This window comes from Callorhinus ursinus, unplaced genomic scaffold (genome assembly GCF_003265705.2).
Source record: "Callorhinus ursinus isolate GAN/ISIS: 27379988/994484 unplaced genomic scaffold, GSC_fseal_2.0 scaffold13, whole genome shotgun sequence".
Taxonomy (NCBI): domain Eukaryota; kingdom Metazoa; phylum Chordata; class Mammalia; order Carnivora; family Otariidae; genus Callorhinus; species Callorhinus ursinus.
The window spans coordinates 23,871,524-23,889,255 of NW_027397075.1; the positions used below are offsets into that span (position 1 = coordinate 23,871,524).

The following is a 17,732-nucleotide window of genomic DNA, read 5'->3' on the forward strand; positions in this document are numbered from 1 at the left end:
TATGCAGCCATCAAAAAATGAAATCTTGCCATTTGCAATGATGTGGATAGAACTAGAGGGTACTATGCTAAGCGAAATAAGTCAATCAGAGAAAGACAAGTATCATATGACCTCACAGATATGAGGAATTTGAGAAACGAGACAGAGAATCATAGGGGAAGGGAGGAAAAAATGAAACAAGATGAAACCAGAGAGGGAGACAAACCATAAGAGACTCTTAATCATAGGAAACAAACTGAGGGTTGCTGGAGTGGTGGGAGGTAGGAGGGATGGGGTGGCTGGGTGATGGACATCGGGGAGGGTATGTGCTATGGTGAGCACTGTGAATTGTGTTAAGACTGATGAATCACAGACCTGTACCTCTGAAACAAATAATACATTATATGTTAAAAAAAAAAAAAGAAGAAGATAGTAGGAAGGGAAAAATGAAAGAAGGGAATTGGAGGGGGAGATGAACCATGAGAGACTATGGACTCTGAGAAACAAACTGAGGGTTTTAGAGGGGAGGGGGGTGGGGGATGGGTTAGCTCAGTGATGGGTATTAAGGAGGGCACGTATTGAATAGAGCACTGGGTGTTATATGCGAGCAATGAATCATGGAACACTACATCAAAAACTAATGATGTAATGTATGATGACTAACATAACATAATAAAATTTAAAAAAATGTTTCTCTGTTCAAATATTCTAACAAAGAAATATGACAGGAATATGGTAGCCAGATAGCCAACACTCGGAACTTCCTGGTAGATCCTTTAACATTATATTGTGACTAGCTTTATTCAGAACTGACACCAACAAAGCTAGATATGCTTGTGAACCAGTGGTAATCCTCTGTGTTTTCAGAGAATTATACTACTGCTGTGGAAACAATGAAGTTACAGAGAAGGAATGTGGTTTCAGAAGCCAGATGCTTTGGGATTGAAACCCAGCTCTACCTTTTAACCTGGTGGGTTTTTGTTGTTGTTGTTTTATGAGACAGAGAGAGAGAGAGAGAGAGAGAGAGAGAGAGCTCGAGCATGTGAGCAGGCGGTGGGGAAGTGGAGGGGTGGGGGGTGGGGAGGGGCAAAGGGAGAGAGAATTAAAGTAGACGCCGCACTGTGCACAGAGCTCGACCTGGGGCTTGATCTCACGACCAAGATCATGACTTGAGCCAAAATCAAGAGTTGGATGCTTAACTGACTGAGCCACCCAGGTGCCCCAAACCTGGTGTTTTCCTCCTAGTCAGTTGAACTGTTTAATATTTAGTGTGTCATTTATAAAATAGGATAAGTAATAATTCCTACCTCCTGTGGTGGTTGTGCAGGTCAAACGAAATAAAGTACATTAAAGCACTTTGTAAAAGAACTTTACAAAAAGGAGTTGTAATAGAGGAATAATACAAACAACAGTGACAGTAACAACAGTATATTCTACAAAACATTTCCAGAATGTGATGCTGCTGTCATCAGGGTTTAGAAGATTACTATGGTGGCTTCTTTGGAATCAAAGCATGAAGTAAAGTCTGGGAGATAAGCTTCATGTAATTCTGATGTCAAACTGATGGTTGCAGTCAATGTAAGCGATATACAGAGCTGTATATTTTTGTAAGCAAAGTACTATCAGAATTACACAAAATTGGGAAGCAATCTTGATTTTCCTCCTGCTCCTTTTCCTTCTTCTTCTTTTGTCTTGATACTTGAGTCCTTAGTTACTCTGGTGATAACTGGGTTGGAAATGCTGAACCCACTAATCAAACATGCAAGTGGGGGTATTAGGAGAAAATATACTTGCAGTTATTAACATGTTATTTTTGGAGGAGCTAATATAGAAGAGGAGTGCTTACACTTAGAATTAAGTTCTGTTTTACAAGATGTAAAATCATCTTATCAAGCATGAAGTGCTAGTTCACTCCTAATCCAGAAAAAAAAAAAACAGAGTTAAAAATAATTATATTCTCCACCAGCCGAGATAGCACCAACTATTTCCCTGCCCTAATTAATCCCACAGGAACTCAGAACAGGTGGTCAGTGGGAAAATGCTTAGATAATGCATTCTGGGTTGGTGTTCCAGAAGGAAGAAGTGTTGTTAATGTTGTTCATTTTTCTTCTAAAGCCTGAAGGCATGCATGTGAACAGCATTTAACCTAAACGCCTAGCAGAATGTTTTGTGTCTTTAGGAAGCGTGCTTTTAAGAGGCAACAAGTAAAGGAAGCAACACATCTGTTGGCATCAGCACTACGGAACTGTCATTTAGGACACTATTCTCTCTCCACTTTATTGTGTAGACGCAAAGGCAGGTGGGAAGGTCAGCACCTCTGTCTCAGTACCAGAATGCATGGGGCCAAATTGCCTCCCTGAAGAATGGGGGCATTGATGCTGGTGTAGTCACTCGAAGATGGTTCACATTCCAGCTCCCAAGAGTCAAAACGGAGCTGGCTTTGCCTTTTATGCAGCAACACATCACATGCCACTTCCTGCTTTACCCAAGGCTATCTTTCTAGGCTCAAGAACTTAGAGCACTGACCTGTTTTTTCAAGGAAGTGCAGTTACATATTATATCGACCTGGCCATGGAAAGGCAGGAAGGAATGGAACTGAATTAAATATCTACTCTGATGAATCACAGTTAACACCTTCCCCTTCTACTTTTGTTTTTCTTCTAGTTAGTGCTCAAGTGCTAGTTAAAAAAAGGCTAAAAGTCCACTCTGGAAAACAGTATGGAGGGTCCTCAAGACGTTAAAAATAGAGCTACCCTATGACCCAGCAATTTCACTACTAGGTATTTACCCTAGAGATACAGATGTAATGAAAAGAAGGGACACATGCACCCCAATGTTCATAGCAGCAATGTCCACAATAGCCAAACTGTGGAAGGAGCCGAGATGCCCTTCAACAGACGAATGGAAAAAGATGTGGTTTATATATACAATGGAATATTACTCAGCCATCAGAAAGGATGAATACCCATCATTTGCATCGACATAGTTGGAACTGGAGGAGATTATGCTAAGTGAAGTAAGTCAGGCGGAGAAAGTCAATTATCATATGGCTTCACTCATATGTGGAACATAAGGAATAGTGCAGAGGACCACAGGGGAAGGGAGGGAAAACTGAATGGGAAAAAAATCAGAGAGGGAGACACACCATGACAGAGTCTGGACTCCGGGAAACAAACTGAGGGTTACAGAATGGAGGGGGTGGGGGATGATGTAGCCGGGTGATGGGTATTAAGGAGGGCACATGTTGGGATGAGCACTGGGTGTTATACGCAACTAATGAGTTGTTGAACACTACATCAAAAATAAATGATTTACTGTATGTTGGCTAATTGAACATAAGAAAAAGGCTAAAAGTTAAGATATGAGTTTTTTCTGCCATTACTTGGGTACACTTACCTGTAATAAGCATGCCATGATTGGAATCGTAAACCATAGAATAAATCTGCATGTCTCCTGGTCCTCCATGGCTGTCATGGAAGACTTGTAATAGTGAAAGAGTCTGTATATCCCACACCCTGAAAACCTGGGAGAAAAAGGGACACAGTTCACCACTTTTACATCTTGCATTCCCCACTCAAATTTATTTAGGTGAAGCATTTTCAAAGTCCACGGTATGCTCTTAACAACTTGCGGCAAGTAGGATTTATGTGATGAGCACACATTTGCTAAACTCCGATTTGGTCTTGGTTCAATTATTGTTTGTTAAATATCAAAGAAAAATAGCAGCAGTGATTACAGATTTGCTTAAAGGAACTGGATTTTTCTATCACTACAGAGAAATACAGTATTTATTATTCTTTAAAAATTTGGAGGACTGATCATGACTTAGAGTTCAAATGAAGCCACATTTCTCTCTACACTATGGATTGGAAATTAGAGAGAAGACATGTTTTAAGTGGAGGGTTTCAGATTGTTCTTTTATGACTTAAGAAGATAGAACATCGGGGGGACTGGGTGGCTCAACTGGTTGAGCACCCAACTCTTGATTTCGGCTCAGGTCATGATCTCAAGGTTGTGAGATCAAGCCCTGCATCGGGCTCTGTGCTCAGCGTGGAGCCTGCTTGAGATTCTCTCTCTCCCTCTCCCTCTGCCCCTCCCCCCAATTGTGTTCTTTCTATAAATAAAATAAATAAATAAATAATCTTTTTTAAAAAATAAAAAGATGGAGCATCTTACTAAATGAGGTTTCTAAGAGCTTCCCCCTCCTCTTGCCCAGGGATGTAAGAATTACAGAAAGCAGTTTTTAGGGATGGGTTAGCTATGGTAAGAGTGTGGGGAACTAGGTTATTTAAGCTCTCCTTTGAAAAAGGAAAGAACTATGTAATTACTTAAATAGAGCTTGGGTTATTACAAGAGAATAGAAAGAAAAATAAAGTACAAATTCAGCAGAAGTAGGTCAAGTATACTCTTTGCCACTTGAAATAACTGGTCCATTTTAGTCTTCTTCATTATTCTGTTTTTGTAAGCAAGTTGTAGTGTGATTGAATTTCAGAAAGAAGTGTGATTTGATCAAGGTGACGTTTTCTAGCATGCATCCTTAAATAATATTTTCACTTTGTAATTGTCATTATTAGCCTATTAAATTGGAATATTTTTTGAGTAATTGAGTGATCACTGTAGAACTAGATATAAAACTTTAAGTAGTTTTGTTAACAGGGAGATCCTGACTTCTTGAGACACTTGTAATTGAGTTCAAAACCTCACTGTTGCAAAAGCAGTTTGATTCTTATATGTAGGAGCATAAACATGTCTAAGTCATGTGATTTAGGGAACACTGGTAAGGAGTTTGGCCTCAAATGCAGATCCTCGGTAGGCTAGTATTACTCAGAACCTGTACAGTTGGAAGTTACTTCCTTTGTTCTAGTAAAAATGCAAATTTGGGGTAGTAGCTAAAATATTGAACCTTATCAGTCTTTTGTATCACAGGGTAAGCAAGTATAACGGACTATTTATGAATTTAGGTTCAGAATCCAGAATGAGAGACAAGTAGGAGAAGAACCTGAAAGTAGAATCAAGGAGTGCCAAAGAAATTTATCTCTATTCAAATTGTTTCTGACTGTATTGCTTTGGCTGAGATGCATTCAGGGTTGGCAGGCTTTTTGGTGTATGTATATGCTCTGAATTGTGGTTGCTGGAAAGAATGAGGGATGGGACAGAAGAGGATTTGAGTTTCAGTTCTAGCACATCACTTAAATTCCTGGAACCTCAGATTTCTTGTTTCTGGAGCAGACATACATACAATACCAGCACTCTGTTCTTCACTGAATTGATGCGAGCAGGTTTTTAAAATCTGTAATGTTTTCTGTAGAGTAGTACTATTTTCTTTTTTCCTATTTCTCTCTTCTTCAGTGTTTTGTGCTTTAGGTGTTTTGTGTGATTTTAGGGGTGACTGTTGGGCTGGCTGATCCTGCTGCCCCTGTCCTGGGGTCCCATGTATCATCTCTGTCACTGTCACACCAAACTGCTCCCCATTTCTAAAACCCTCCATCTCATTCTGGTCTCTGTGCATGCCACCTACCCTCCCTATCATCTACAATTTCCTTTCAACATCCCTCCCTGTGCAGTTAACTGCTACTCTTTCCTCAAATCTGTCATAAGGAGAATTAAGGTTTATGCCTTGATGTGCCATTTCTTCTCCAAACACAGAGAAATAGTAAAGAATATATAAAAAAGAGAAAGCAGAAAGAAGCAGCAAGCCTTCAAAGCAAGACACATATCTCTATAGATCCAAGCAAGAGAGACGCATAACGTGAAGGAGGGGCTACATCAGAGGTGTGTGCCCAGGATCTGACTGGGCAAAGGCAGCTGGAGAGCCGCCCCAGGCAGATGGGACCAGAGGCACCTAGCGTTCTATGGAAGAGCCTGGAGTAGCTCTCTAGTTCAGAACAGTGAGACTGAGCAGCTATAGATTTGCTTTCATCTGGAGGCACAGTGTTTAGAAAGCTGTGAGACCAGTGAGTGAGAAGGACACTGCCTTTGACCAGGAACTAAACCAAGACCACTTCTGGCTCAGGAACTAGACCTATTTCTAGACTGTAGCCCAAGGCTCCAGGTGGGGGAAGGTTACAGATATGGAAGAGGAAACATAGAGACATGTGTGAAAGAAACTATAATTTTTAGAAAAACTTAGAGGAGGACATCTTTATGAACTTGAGTTGAAAAAGATTTCTTCAATAAGCACAAAAAGCATGAGCCATAAAAGATTGATACATTTAACTAAATTATAATTAAAAATCTCTGTTCAACCAAAGCCAGAATCACAAAGCCACAAAGGGTAGAAACAAGTCCAATGTTCATTGGTCAAGTTGGATACGTATGTAATGCACATTCAACAGAATCCTGTGCATCAGTTAAAATAAATGAACGAGAGTTATATGTAATAACGTGGATAAAACTCAAAAATATCGTACTTGGGGGGGGAAAGAAACTTCAGTAGGATTTATTCATAGAGAACATTGAAATATGCAAAATAAGACTATACAAATAGTCTTATACATACATACAAATGTATGTACATACATACAAAATAAGACTATACAAAATAAGACACCTATATATGCACTAATGGTATAAAAACATAGTACTTGTTCCAAGTTGAAAAAATCCAAAAACTCATCTTTTTTTCTTTTTTAAAATTCTTTTATTTTTATTTTTTTAATTTAATTTTATTATGTTATGTTAGTCGCCATACAATACATCATTAGTTTTTGATGTAGTGATCCACAATTCATTGTTTTCATATAACACCCAGTGCTCTATGCAGAACATGCCCTCCTTAATAACCATCACTGGGCTAACCCATCCCCCCACCCTCCTCCCCTCTAAAACCCTCAATTTGTTTCTCAGAGCCCGTAGTCTCTTCCTTATGTTCCACAAATAAGTGAAACCATATGATAATTAACTTTATCTGCTTGACTTATTTCACTTAGCATAATCTCCTCCAGTCCCAATCATGTTAATGTAAAAGTTGGGTATTCATCCTTTCTGATGACTGAGTAATATTCCATTGTATATATGGACCACATCTTTATCCATTCATCTGTTGAAGGACATCTTGGCTCTTTCCATAGTTTGGCTATTGCGGACATTGCTGCTATGAACATCGGGGTGCATGTGGCCCTTCTTTTCACTACATCTGTGTCTTTGGGGTAAATACCCAGTAGGGCAAATGCTGGGTCATAGGGTAGCTCTATTTTTAATTCAAAAACTCATCTTCTTTGGACAACTTCCATTGGTCACCCTTCTAATTTAGATATCCTCCCTGTAGATGCCCATAATACCTGTCTACATGAATAGCAATTAGCAACTGTTATACGATGATTTGCTAAGGGGCCTTCTCTACTAAACTATAACTGGCTTGAGAGAGGAACCACATGCTATTTGTTTCCCTGGTGTCTTATGTGTTCTCTTGAGTTAGGATGGTTATTTAGCTGGGTTCAGGTCTGCTCGCTTGCTTATTCTCTGTCTTGGTCCAGGACCTTGTAGGAATTTACAGAGGTGCAGCACTGCATAGACAGTCAGAACTCACACTGTAACTGGATAAATCAATTAATAAATGGGACAACATCAGCAAACATAATTTACTGACTCTGTTTTTAGGTGGTCTTAATACGTTAGTTACTTTGGAGGAAAGAGGAGTAGGGATATTAATTAGGCTATGCTGATCCCAGTCCTCTTCCCTACTCATCTCCCTCAGGGGTTGACAGTGTTCCCGCGGTCTGTATTAGTGCTTCAAAGCCTGAGAGACAGAGCGGAGCCAGGTCAGGCCTGGCGGGGATTAGGAAAGGCCCAACGTTTCCGAGAGATGGAGTTGCTATAGAAAGAAAATCTGAGGGGCGCCTGGGTGGCTCAGTCATTAAGCGTCTGCCTTCGGCTCAGGTCATGATCCCAGGGTCCTGGGATCAAGCCCCACGTTGGGATCCCTGCTCTGCGGGAAGCCTGCTTCTCCCTCTCCCACTCCCCCTGCTTGTGTTCCCTCTCTCGCTATCTCTCTCTCTGTCAAATAAATAAAAATAAAAACAAAAAAATCTGAGAGGACAAGTGGATTCCACTAAGGAAGCTTTGGCTGCACAATGGAGTGTTTGTAAATTATAAATTAAATATTACGTATGTGTGTAACACTGAAATTACAAAAAATATTCACCTCCTAGGAGCAGAAAAATAATGATTTCCAAAAAAATTGAGAATGCAGGATTTAGGTGGAAAGATTTTTTTTTTTTTAACATTGGGAAAAATTGCAAGGCTGCAAGACCTTGAGGGTAAAGTTACGAATCCCCAAATATCAAAGGCAAGGACAATAGAAAGCCCTCCCCTGAAGCTTTCTTTGTAAGAAATAATTAATAAATAATGATGAAGTAAAAATGTTTGAAAACTCTACATGTATATGTGCCAGGAGTGAGGATCATTTTGATTCAACCAGGTTTCCTGGCTTTTCTTGCAAACTCAGTACCAATTGCTATTTTTTTTAAAGATTTTATTTATTTATTTGAGAGAGAGAATGAGAGATAGAGAGCATGAAAGGGAAGTGGGTCAGAGGGAGAAGCAGACTCCCTGCTGAGCAGGGAGCCCGATGTGGGACACGATCCCGGGACTCCAGGATCATGACCTGAGCCAAAGGGAGTCACTTAACCAACTGAGCCACCCAGGCGCCCCAGTACCAATTGCTATTATCCAAATGCATTAATAAAGTGCTCTGTTTTGGGAGCACCTGGGCGGCTCAGTCGGTTAAGCATCTGCCTTTGGCTCAGGTCATGATCTCAGGGTCCTGGGGACGGAGTCCCACATCGGGCTTCCTGCTCAGTGGGGAGTCTGCTATTCCCTCTCCCTCTGCCTCCCACTGCCCCTGTACTCTCTCTCTCTCAAATAAATAAATAAAATCCTTTTAAAAGGATAAATAAAGGATTTTTTGTTCTTGATGGATATTTATCATAGAGTGACCTAGAGCAAAACATCTGACGTGTAGGAGTTGGCCTGAGATGCATAAAAAAGGATTATAAAAAGGTGCAAAACTAACATGACATGCATAATTCCTTATACAGCAAATAATTCTGGAACTCCGAGCTAGGTGCTACAGAAGCAAAAGTTCAGCAGAAGCACATTAACAGCTGTTCTTGAACAGACCTTCATGTGGTCGGGAGAGTAGATACAACAACAAATAATTATCATGCATTATAAGAGTTATTTGAGTGAAAGTTTGAACACTGTGGGCTAAAACTTGTATTGGCAGAATCTTAAGAATTGCAGTATTATTTAGATAAAGAGAAGGACCTGGGGAATTCAGCATTTCTGATTTGTCAAGGGAAGCTGGGATTTTGCCAGTCTTCTGAATTTTACCCAGTGACTACAAAAGGTTAATTAGATTTTTGACCCCAAATGAATCAAATTAGGGCTACATGATTTTACACTGGAAGAGCCTGAAGATATCCAATAGTATGACTCTTTTGAGGGTTGATGTAGTATTATAGACAAATACTATATTTTAAAATAGATACGTATAAAAACAGCACAGTACAAATGATAGGCATTCAATGTCACTTGTGTAGGAATTCAAGGCAAAAATGCATTTTTTTAAGCTCTTACAAATAACAAGAAGAAAAAAAATTTTTGCTATGCGAAACTAAAATGGTTAATTTTGTTACCTGGTTCTCACATTTTTCCTGTGTGATAACTGGCAAACAGAAATGAAATGAAGCCAGCCAGCATGCCTTTGAAAAATTAACTTTTTAATTACCAAGTTATTAGATGTGTCTAGTAGATAATTGCAAACAGTACAAAAACCAAAGTCCCCTTCTCCCACCTCCCCCCTCCTTATGGGCTCTCAGCTTCTACTTTGTAGGTTAATCACTGTTGGTAATACTGCCTCTGGAGGCAGACAAGCTCAGTTAAATCCTCCTTCACCACTTACTAGCTCTGTGACCTTGGGCAAATCACTAAACATCTCTTAGCCTTAGTTTTTATATTTGTAAGGAAATTATACCAGAACCTATCTCATGCAGTTGTCACAAACATTAAATGAGGTCACATATAGAAAGAGCTTACATCTATGTGAGGGCACATTTAACTACTTAAATTTACTTCATTCTTTTTATTGGCTGCATAGTATTCTGTTGTACGAATGCTCCATAATTTATTTTAATTAGTCTCCAACTGATAGAGTTAGACTTATTTCTTTTATTTTCTTTTAGTAAAGTAATAGTGAACCCCTTGTATATGTAATTTTTGTCCAATAGTCTAAACATACCTGTTTGATAAATTCTTAGATGAATTTTTGTGTCAAAGGGTGTGAGAATTTTAAGTTTTGTTAGGTTGCCAGACCAACCTTGCCTTTTGAGATTACAATTTCACTACTTCTTGATTTCAAGTTGCAAAACCAGCTTTCATAATTAGCTTCAGTTCTCTAGGAGAGCTGAACTTGATGTTTTTGTCATTACTAGGTTTTGCCATCAGAGATTTCTGGCAATTTTGCCTTATTTACTCAACTAGATTTTTAATTCCTTTTGGGCAGAGATTACATCAAAAGATGGGCCTTACAATTTAAGGCACTTAGCAGGGGCTCATATATTGATTCATACTGACACTGTAGGAAGTCAGGGTTCTTAGTAGGATAGCTCTGAAATACAACCAGTTTACTAGCCAAACAACCATGTCAGGCTTTTTCAAGAATTATATTTACTAAGACATGAAAGTTAATGTCAACAATATATCCAGATAGTTACTTTAGGTAGACTGTAGTGGATATGTATGTGTGTACATGCAAATGTGTGTGTGTATTTGTGCAAGGGGTCTGAGGGTCCTGAAAGCTGATGGGAATGGGGGTGGGGACAAGAGGAAATAGTCCCACAGGGCAAAACTCAGAAACATCATGGCTCACCTAAGCAAAGGTGCAATGACAGCAAAGTGTCCTAGATTATATAACTAGAGAACGATAGCCACAAACAAAAGGAAACTTCATGTAGGGGCTGGTTCCCCAATGTCTTTGTAGGCACATCGGCTCCCATGGCTCAGAACTATCAACATGGTCTTCTTTTTTTTTTTTTTTTTAAGATTTTATTTATTTGACAGAGAAAGAGACAGCAAGAGAGGGAACACAAGCAGTGGGAGTGGGAGAGGGAGAAGCAGGCTTCCCGCAGAGCAGGGAGCCCGATGCAGGGCTCGATCCCAGGACCCTGAGATCATGACCTGAGCTGAAGGCAGTCGCTTACCGACTGAGCTACCCAGGTGCTCCTGGGGTCTTCTTTTGAAGATGGTCAGTGAGCTGTCCTGGGGTTACAGACTGAAGGAAAACAAGGCTTGTACATAAGCAAAAAGCTTACCTTTTTTTGCTTCAGACTCTTCAAGTTGAGTGTGGATCCCAAAGCATATGCCCTCACCTCTTCTCTTAGTGTGTACTTTTTCTTCACAGTTGTCACTTACATTTTGTTAGCTGAAGGTTCCTAACATATATTGACCTTCCCCAGAAATTTTTCCAACAGTCATTCTGAGGAAAGATCTGAGACAAGTAACTCTTACTCTTGAGGGTATTTCAAATCACAGTTTACCCAAAATGGAATGTCTCAAGCAGCGAAGCAAGGACAGAAGATGGCAAAATGCTAGGAGTAGTAAAATCAGGCTTTCGATCATGGATGCTTCCAGTTATCCAAAAAGTAAGAAGAAAAAACAACAACAACAACAACTGGAATTTGGTTTCAATAATCCCATACGAAAAGAAAGCATAAAGAGCTAAAGCCAGAAAATGGTTCTGATTTTTACAACTAAAAGGAAATATATTTTAAAGGGTCAGCTTTTCTTCCTATCCCTTGGTCTATTTCAAGTACCCACACTTCTTATTCACCAAAGAGAGACGAACTCCATTTTTCTCTTGGTGAAGTCTTCATGGAGGATGTGATATTTCACTGAGATTTGAAGGATGGCTAGAATAGGTGGGTATGGAACAAGAGTGATTGCAGACAAAGGCAGGAAAGCATGAAGACTTTGGGGAAGAGCTGGGTGAAGTTTAGACTATCTGAAGACAAATAAGTAGCAACAAAACTAAAAAGGTATCTGGTTCCTGACCATGGAGAACCTTAAACCCTAGAAAAGAGAATTTGAACTTGATTTATAAGACTAGGGGTGCCTTTGAAGATATGTAAGAAGGTACTCACAAGGTTATAAGTGGGTAAGAGGATGATTACCATGACAGTGTAATATTTGGGTGGTGGGGAGATGAGAGAGACTGAAGTAGGAGGACCATAGTGTCTTCTAATATGTCTCCTTCAACTGGGAGCCTGTCAACGGGTCTGAACTAAGGTCATAATGTGGGAACAAGAATGATGTGCCAGATATGAGAAATGTTTCAGACACTTGGAGACTGGCCAGTGAATGGGATTGGGGAAGCAGAAGGTTTAAAAGTGACTTTGAAGTTGGTCATGGTTCAGTGGGAAACAAATGATATCATTAACTGCTGGAGGAAGATCAGAAGTCAGGAAAAGGAGATTGAAGAGGAAAATCAGTTCAGTTGTAGATAAGCAGAAATTTTGTAAAGGATAAATAAGAACCAAATGGTCCTTCAAGGAACCTTGAAGATAGGGACATTGGACATAACAAGAAAAGAGATACTGGCTGAAGAAAGAAGATGCTGGATGGGGCAGTATTCGACTAGGAGAACGAGAGCAGGGATTCGACTTAGGAAGCAAGAGAAATGCTTGTCCTTGGAAGGGAGGAAAAGAAAAGAAAGTAGCAAAAAATACAGAAAAACACAGAAATATTTTGAGGTGGAAAATATGGAAGTTAATGAAGCTACCTCAACATTCTCAGCTCAGTAGAAGACAAGGTAGCTTGTGGAGGGTGCAGAGTTGTGTCAGGGGCTTAGGGAGAGTAGAGATTATCTTTAACTGCCATGTAGACTGGACAGGTACTCAGCACGAGACGAATATAAATGACTGAGTGGCAAACTATAAGAGACTCTTTAATACAGAAAACAAACAGGGTTGTTGGAGGGGAGGTGGGGGAGTGGGCTAAATGGGTGATGGGCATCAAGGAGGGCACTTGTTGGGATGAGCACTCGGTGTTATATGTAAATGATGAATCACTAAATTCTACTTCTGAAAACCAGTACTACACCATATGTTAGCTAACTTGAATTTAAATAAAAATAGAGAGATAGAGATATAAAAATAAATAAATAAATAAATAAATAAATAAATAAATAAATAAATAAATAACTGAGTAGCATTGGACGCATGGGGTTTTGGAAAGCCTCCCCCTATCCCATGCCACAGACTACACCCATAATCTACACCTGTGTGGCCACAAAGGAGGTTCAGTACCAACGCAGATAGATCAACACAAGTCCTGTCCCCACTCTGCAGAGTGGAGAGCACCTGCTTTTCTGATAACTGCTGACGTTTATTGAGGACTGGTTACATACCAGGCACTGTGTTGTGTGCTCACTTGCTAATCTACTTTCATCCTCACATCAACCCTAGGAGGAAGGTACTCTGTTAGCTTCCTCAGCGATCTCAAATAACTCATCCAGGGTCACTACCTGCAACCGTCAGAGTCAGACTTCAACTTAGATTTGCCCAATTTTCGAGGTTGTTCTCTTAGCCACACTGCCTGGGAGCAAGACAGTAGCATCACCTTCACTTAGGAGAGTATCTTAGACATGGTCATCAACAGGAAGGCATCCAGCCAGTCTGCAGGCCAGACAACCCCTCTGGCTTGCTCTGACGTTATTCACCTGGCACCTGGTTTCAGGACACTGCTTCTTGCTCTAGGGCACACCCCCAGCCTAGTGAAGCTGTGCCCTTTCTCAGGTTCCTTCATGTCACTTCCAGAGTGAAAATTAAAAATAAATAAATAAATTAATTAATTAATTTAAAAAAATGCAACTGTTAACCCATTTGCAATCTGTTAGAAGTCATCAAAGCCTGTTACATTTCTCTCCTCAGCAGAAAGAAGAAAAATAACCTTTGCTATCTATACCTGTGCTTGAGAAAGTTGCCAGCCATGGTTCCCATTGGTTTTATTAAGGAAAGGAAAGGAAGTCTTTCTTTCTCCTGGGGTCTGTCAGTGCTGGTCAGCTCTTTGGGGACAGCAGCGGTGTGGTACCGTGGTGAAATGCTTGAGCCCTGTGACTGGAAGTACAGGGTTAGCAGTTGCAGACGTAAGGAATATCCAGGTGGAAGGTCTGCAGAACCAGGAGGAAGGATGAAATTTGCTTTAAGGGCTTCACAAAAGGCGTAGTAGCCATGTGACTGGCCGGCAATTTATTAAAGCTTGACGTGATGAAAGCTAGTTTATGAAGAAATTTGAAGGAACGTTAGATGTGTAAAACCCTCTGTTATTTTTGCTGTAATTAATGATACTAATAGGGATGACTATTAATAGCTTCAGCCAAAAAATGTATGTGCCTAGTTTGCTGTTCTTTCTGCCTCAGTTCCTCGTTTCCTGGATCTTTGCGGGGCCTGGGACTTGGGTCATTCAGGTTTCCGCTTTCATTTCACCTCCTCAGAGGCGATTTGCAGTCACAGCACATGATCTTGTTTTCTGTTCATTATAATACTTAGCCTGCTGTCTTCCACTTTATCTGCTGCTTTGTTTGTCTCTCTCTTCCCCTAGAATGAAAACTTCCTGTGACAAGTGCCTCATTCGGTGTTCCTTCTCTGGAACCCAGAAGCACATGTCACATAAGAGATGCTCAAGAAATAAATGATGAGCTCATTTAATCTTTATAACAACCCTGGAGGCAAAACTACATTTGACACATGAGGAAAACATGTGGAAAGATATAAATAATTTGCCAACTGGAATTGCTGTGATGGTTGTATGGGCATCATGTTAATACACCTGCTACATTTACAAGAAGTTGGAAAGCTAATGTCTTGTGTCTGTTCACTTCTGGGCATGAGTGGCCTAAATGTTTGCTAGAAAGATATCTTTGTTTTCTTTAATTTCTCTAGAGGGGTCTTCAGTTCTCAATTCATAACGTGGTTTAATTTTAGTGCCTCAAAACTTTCACTGTCTTTCTAGTACCGTTAAAATTTCTTTGGAACTTAATTAAATTAAAAATAGTTTCCTTATTATAAAAGCAATGCTTATTTACTGTAAGAAATAGATAAGAACAGAAAGAAAAGAAAAAAAAACAAAAAAGAAAAAAAATTTTTAATTCATCCACAGTCTTGCACCCAGGTAAACACTAGCATCTTATTAATCTCCTCTGGTAATACAGGATAGTCAAAGATATACTTTAAAATGGGTTAATTTGGGGGCATCAAAGTGGCTCAGCCAGTTAAGCATCCAAATCTTGATTTTGGTTCAGGTCATGATCTCCAGGTTGTGAGATCGAGCTCCACATTGGACTCCACGCTCAGCGGGGAGTCTGCTTGAGATTCTTTCTCTCCCTCTCCCTCTGCCCCTCCCTCCACTCAAATAAATAAGTCTTTAAAAAAATAAAGTGGCTTAGTTTCTTACATACTGTTTCACTATATTTCAAATAATATATTGTTTAGATATTTTCACATTATTGTTCATCTATATAATGTTGAAAGTCAATATGGTATTTCTATTATGTGAAAGGATATATCGTGACTTACTGAATGGTGGGGAGGGGGAATTGGGGGAACGGGGTCACAGGATACAAACTTCCAGGTACAAGATAAGTAACCACTGGGGATGTCACATACAGCACGGTGACTGTAGCTGACACTGATGTGTGGTGTGTAGGGAAGTTGTGAAGAGAGTAGATCCTAAGATCCTAAGGGTTCTTATCACAAGGAGAAATTCTTTTCTTTTTTTTCTTTTTTTTTCTTTTTTCTTCTTTCTTTCTTCTTTCTTTTCTTTTCTTTTCTTTTCTTTTCTTTTCCTTTCTTTTCTTTTCTTTCTTTCTTTTCTTTCTTTCTTTCTTTCTTTCTTTCTTTCTTTCTTTCTCTTTCTTTCTTTCTTTCTTTCTTTCTTTTTCTTTCTTCTTTTTTTCTTTCTTTTCTTTCTCTCTTTCTCTCTCTCTCTTTCTTTCCTTCCTTCCTTCCCCCTCATTCCCTCCTTTCCTCATTCCCTCCCTCCCTCCTTTCCTCCCTCCCTCCCTTCCATTCTTTCTTTCTTCCCTCCCTCCCTTCGTCCCTTTCTTTCTTTCTTTCTTTCTTTGAGATGATGAATGCTACATTTAGCCACCAGGTAGCTATGCGACCTTATGCAGGTTACTTAGGTCTCATTTGCCTTTACATATGCAAAACTGTGATAATTATTTTATAGGGTTGTTATTAGCATCAAGTGAGTTTGAGTATGTAAAATATGGGCCACAGTGCCTGGCACTTGGTGAACATTTGATAAATGGTAATTTTTTTTAAAGATTATTATTTATTTTAGAGAGCTTACGTGCATGCATGAGTGGGGGAAGGGGCAGAGGGGGAGAATCCCAAGCTGACTTGGGACCCAGCTGAGCGTGAGGATCCAGGACCCTGAGATCACAACCCGAGCCGAAACCAAGAGAAAGATGTTCAACAGACTGAGCCACCCAGGTGCCCCAATAAATGTTAATTATTATTATAATTCACAGAAAGTTTGAATGTTTATGTAGTCATATTTATTTTTCCTTTAGCCACAGTATGATGCTTAGGAATTACTCAAAGGCTATATGAATATTCACCTGTATTTTCTTATGGACAATTCCAGAACTTCTATGTTTTTATATTTTACATTTAAGATCTTTAACATATATGGGATGTATTTTGTGGTTTATTATGAAATGATCATCTCATTACATATTTTTTCCTTATATGGTTAATCACTTTTCCCAACATTTAATGAACAAACTATCATTGCTCACAGATTTGGAGTCCTACTTTTATTATATGCAAACTCCCATACATACATGAACTCATTCTTGCTTTTTCTCTTTTCTCATGGATGTGTCTTAACTAGTTCTGCAACGACTACTGCTCTATTTATTGCAGTTTTAGGATATGTGTTAGTATCTGAGAGGGAAAATAAATGCCAGCTTATAATGATATTTTCCAGCTTCTGAGATATTCTTGTATGGCAGTATTTTTACATTAACACTAAACTTGGCAAACTGATACTTAAATAATCATGAATAGCATTAAAAAATAATAGCATTAAAAATAGCTTAATTTGATGGAGAATACCTTTTATCATACCATAGTCGCATGCAGAAACACAGTATATCCCTCTGTTCATGCTTTTAAATAAAAGTACCTCAGAAAAACTTCATAGTTACCTTAATATTAATAGTGAATATTGCTTATTAAGATTATTTCTAGGTATTTCAGATTTTTTGCTCTTGTGAGTGCTATCTCTTTAACCGATGTGGTTACTGCTCTTATGTAGAAATTTATTTATTTTTTTAGAAATTGCTATTGTCATGAGCCACCTTACTGACTTACCTGCTCTTGAAATTTCAAGCTGATTTTGTGTGTCAACTGTACTTCAATTTTAAAAATTTAAGCTGATCTTTTTGAATTTTTCAAGGAGACAGTCACATTATTTGCAAATACAATGATTCAGTCTCTTCATACCTAATATTCGTAACTCAGTTTTTCTTGAGTATATTGGTTAGAACATTTAAAACACTGTTTAATGACAACCACTATAACAGAAGCCTCACTCTTTCTGTCTTTGCCCAAAATGTCCCATCTGCCATGGGAGGGCCATAATGGCTCCTTCCCAGCACTGCCTTCCTGAATGCCTGTCTTCAGACGAGTTCTTCCATGCACCCTCGTCAGCAGAAACCAAGCAGGAACAGTGGCTCATCATTTCCT

General features: G+C 39.3%; 1 protein-coding gene across 6 annotated transcripts in view; it reads right to left on the reverse strand.

The window, feature by feature from the left end:
• The window catches only part of WDR64 (WD repeat domain 64), a 146,073-nt gene that overhangs the window by 62,893 nt on the left and 65,448 nt on the right, over positions 1-17,732 (reverse strand). For all 6 annotated transcript variants that reach the window (XR_012380520.1, XM_073899919.1, XM_073899918.1 and 3 more), the window contains one exon: positions 3,376-3,502. Coding sequence is in view for 5 of the 6 variants with exons in the window: in XM_073899919.1 (XP_073756020.1) it covers positions 3,376-3,502 (127 nt within the window). In the remaining variant the exon portion in view is untranslated. The remainder of the gene's footprint in view (positions 1-3,375; positions 3,503-17,732) is intronic.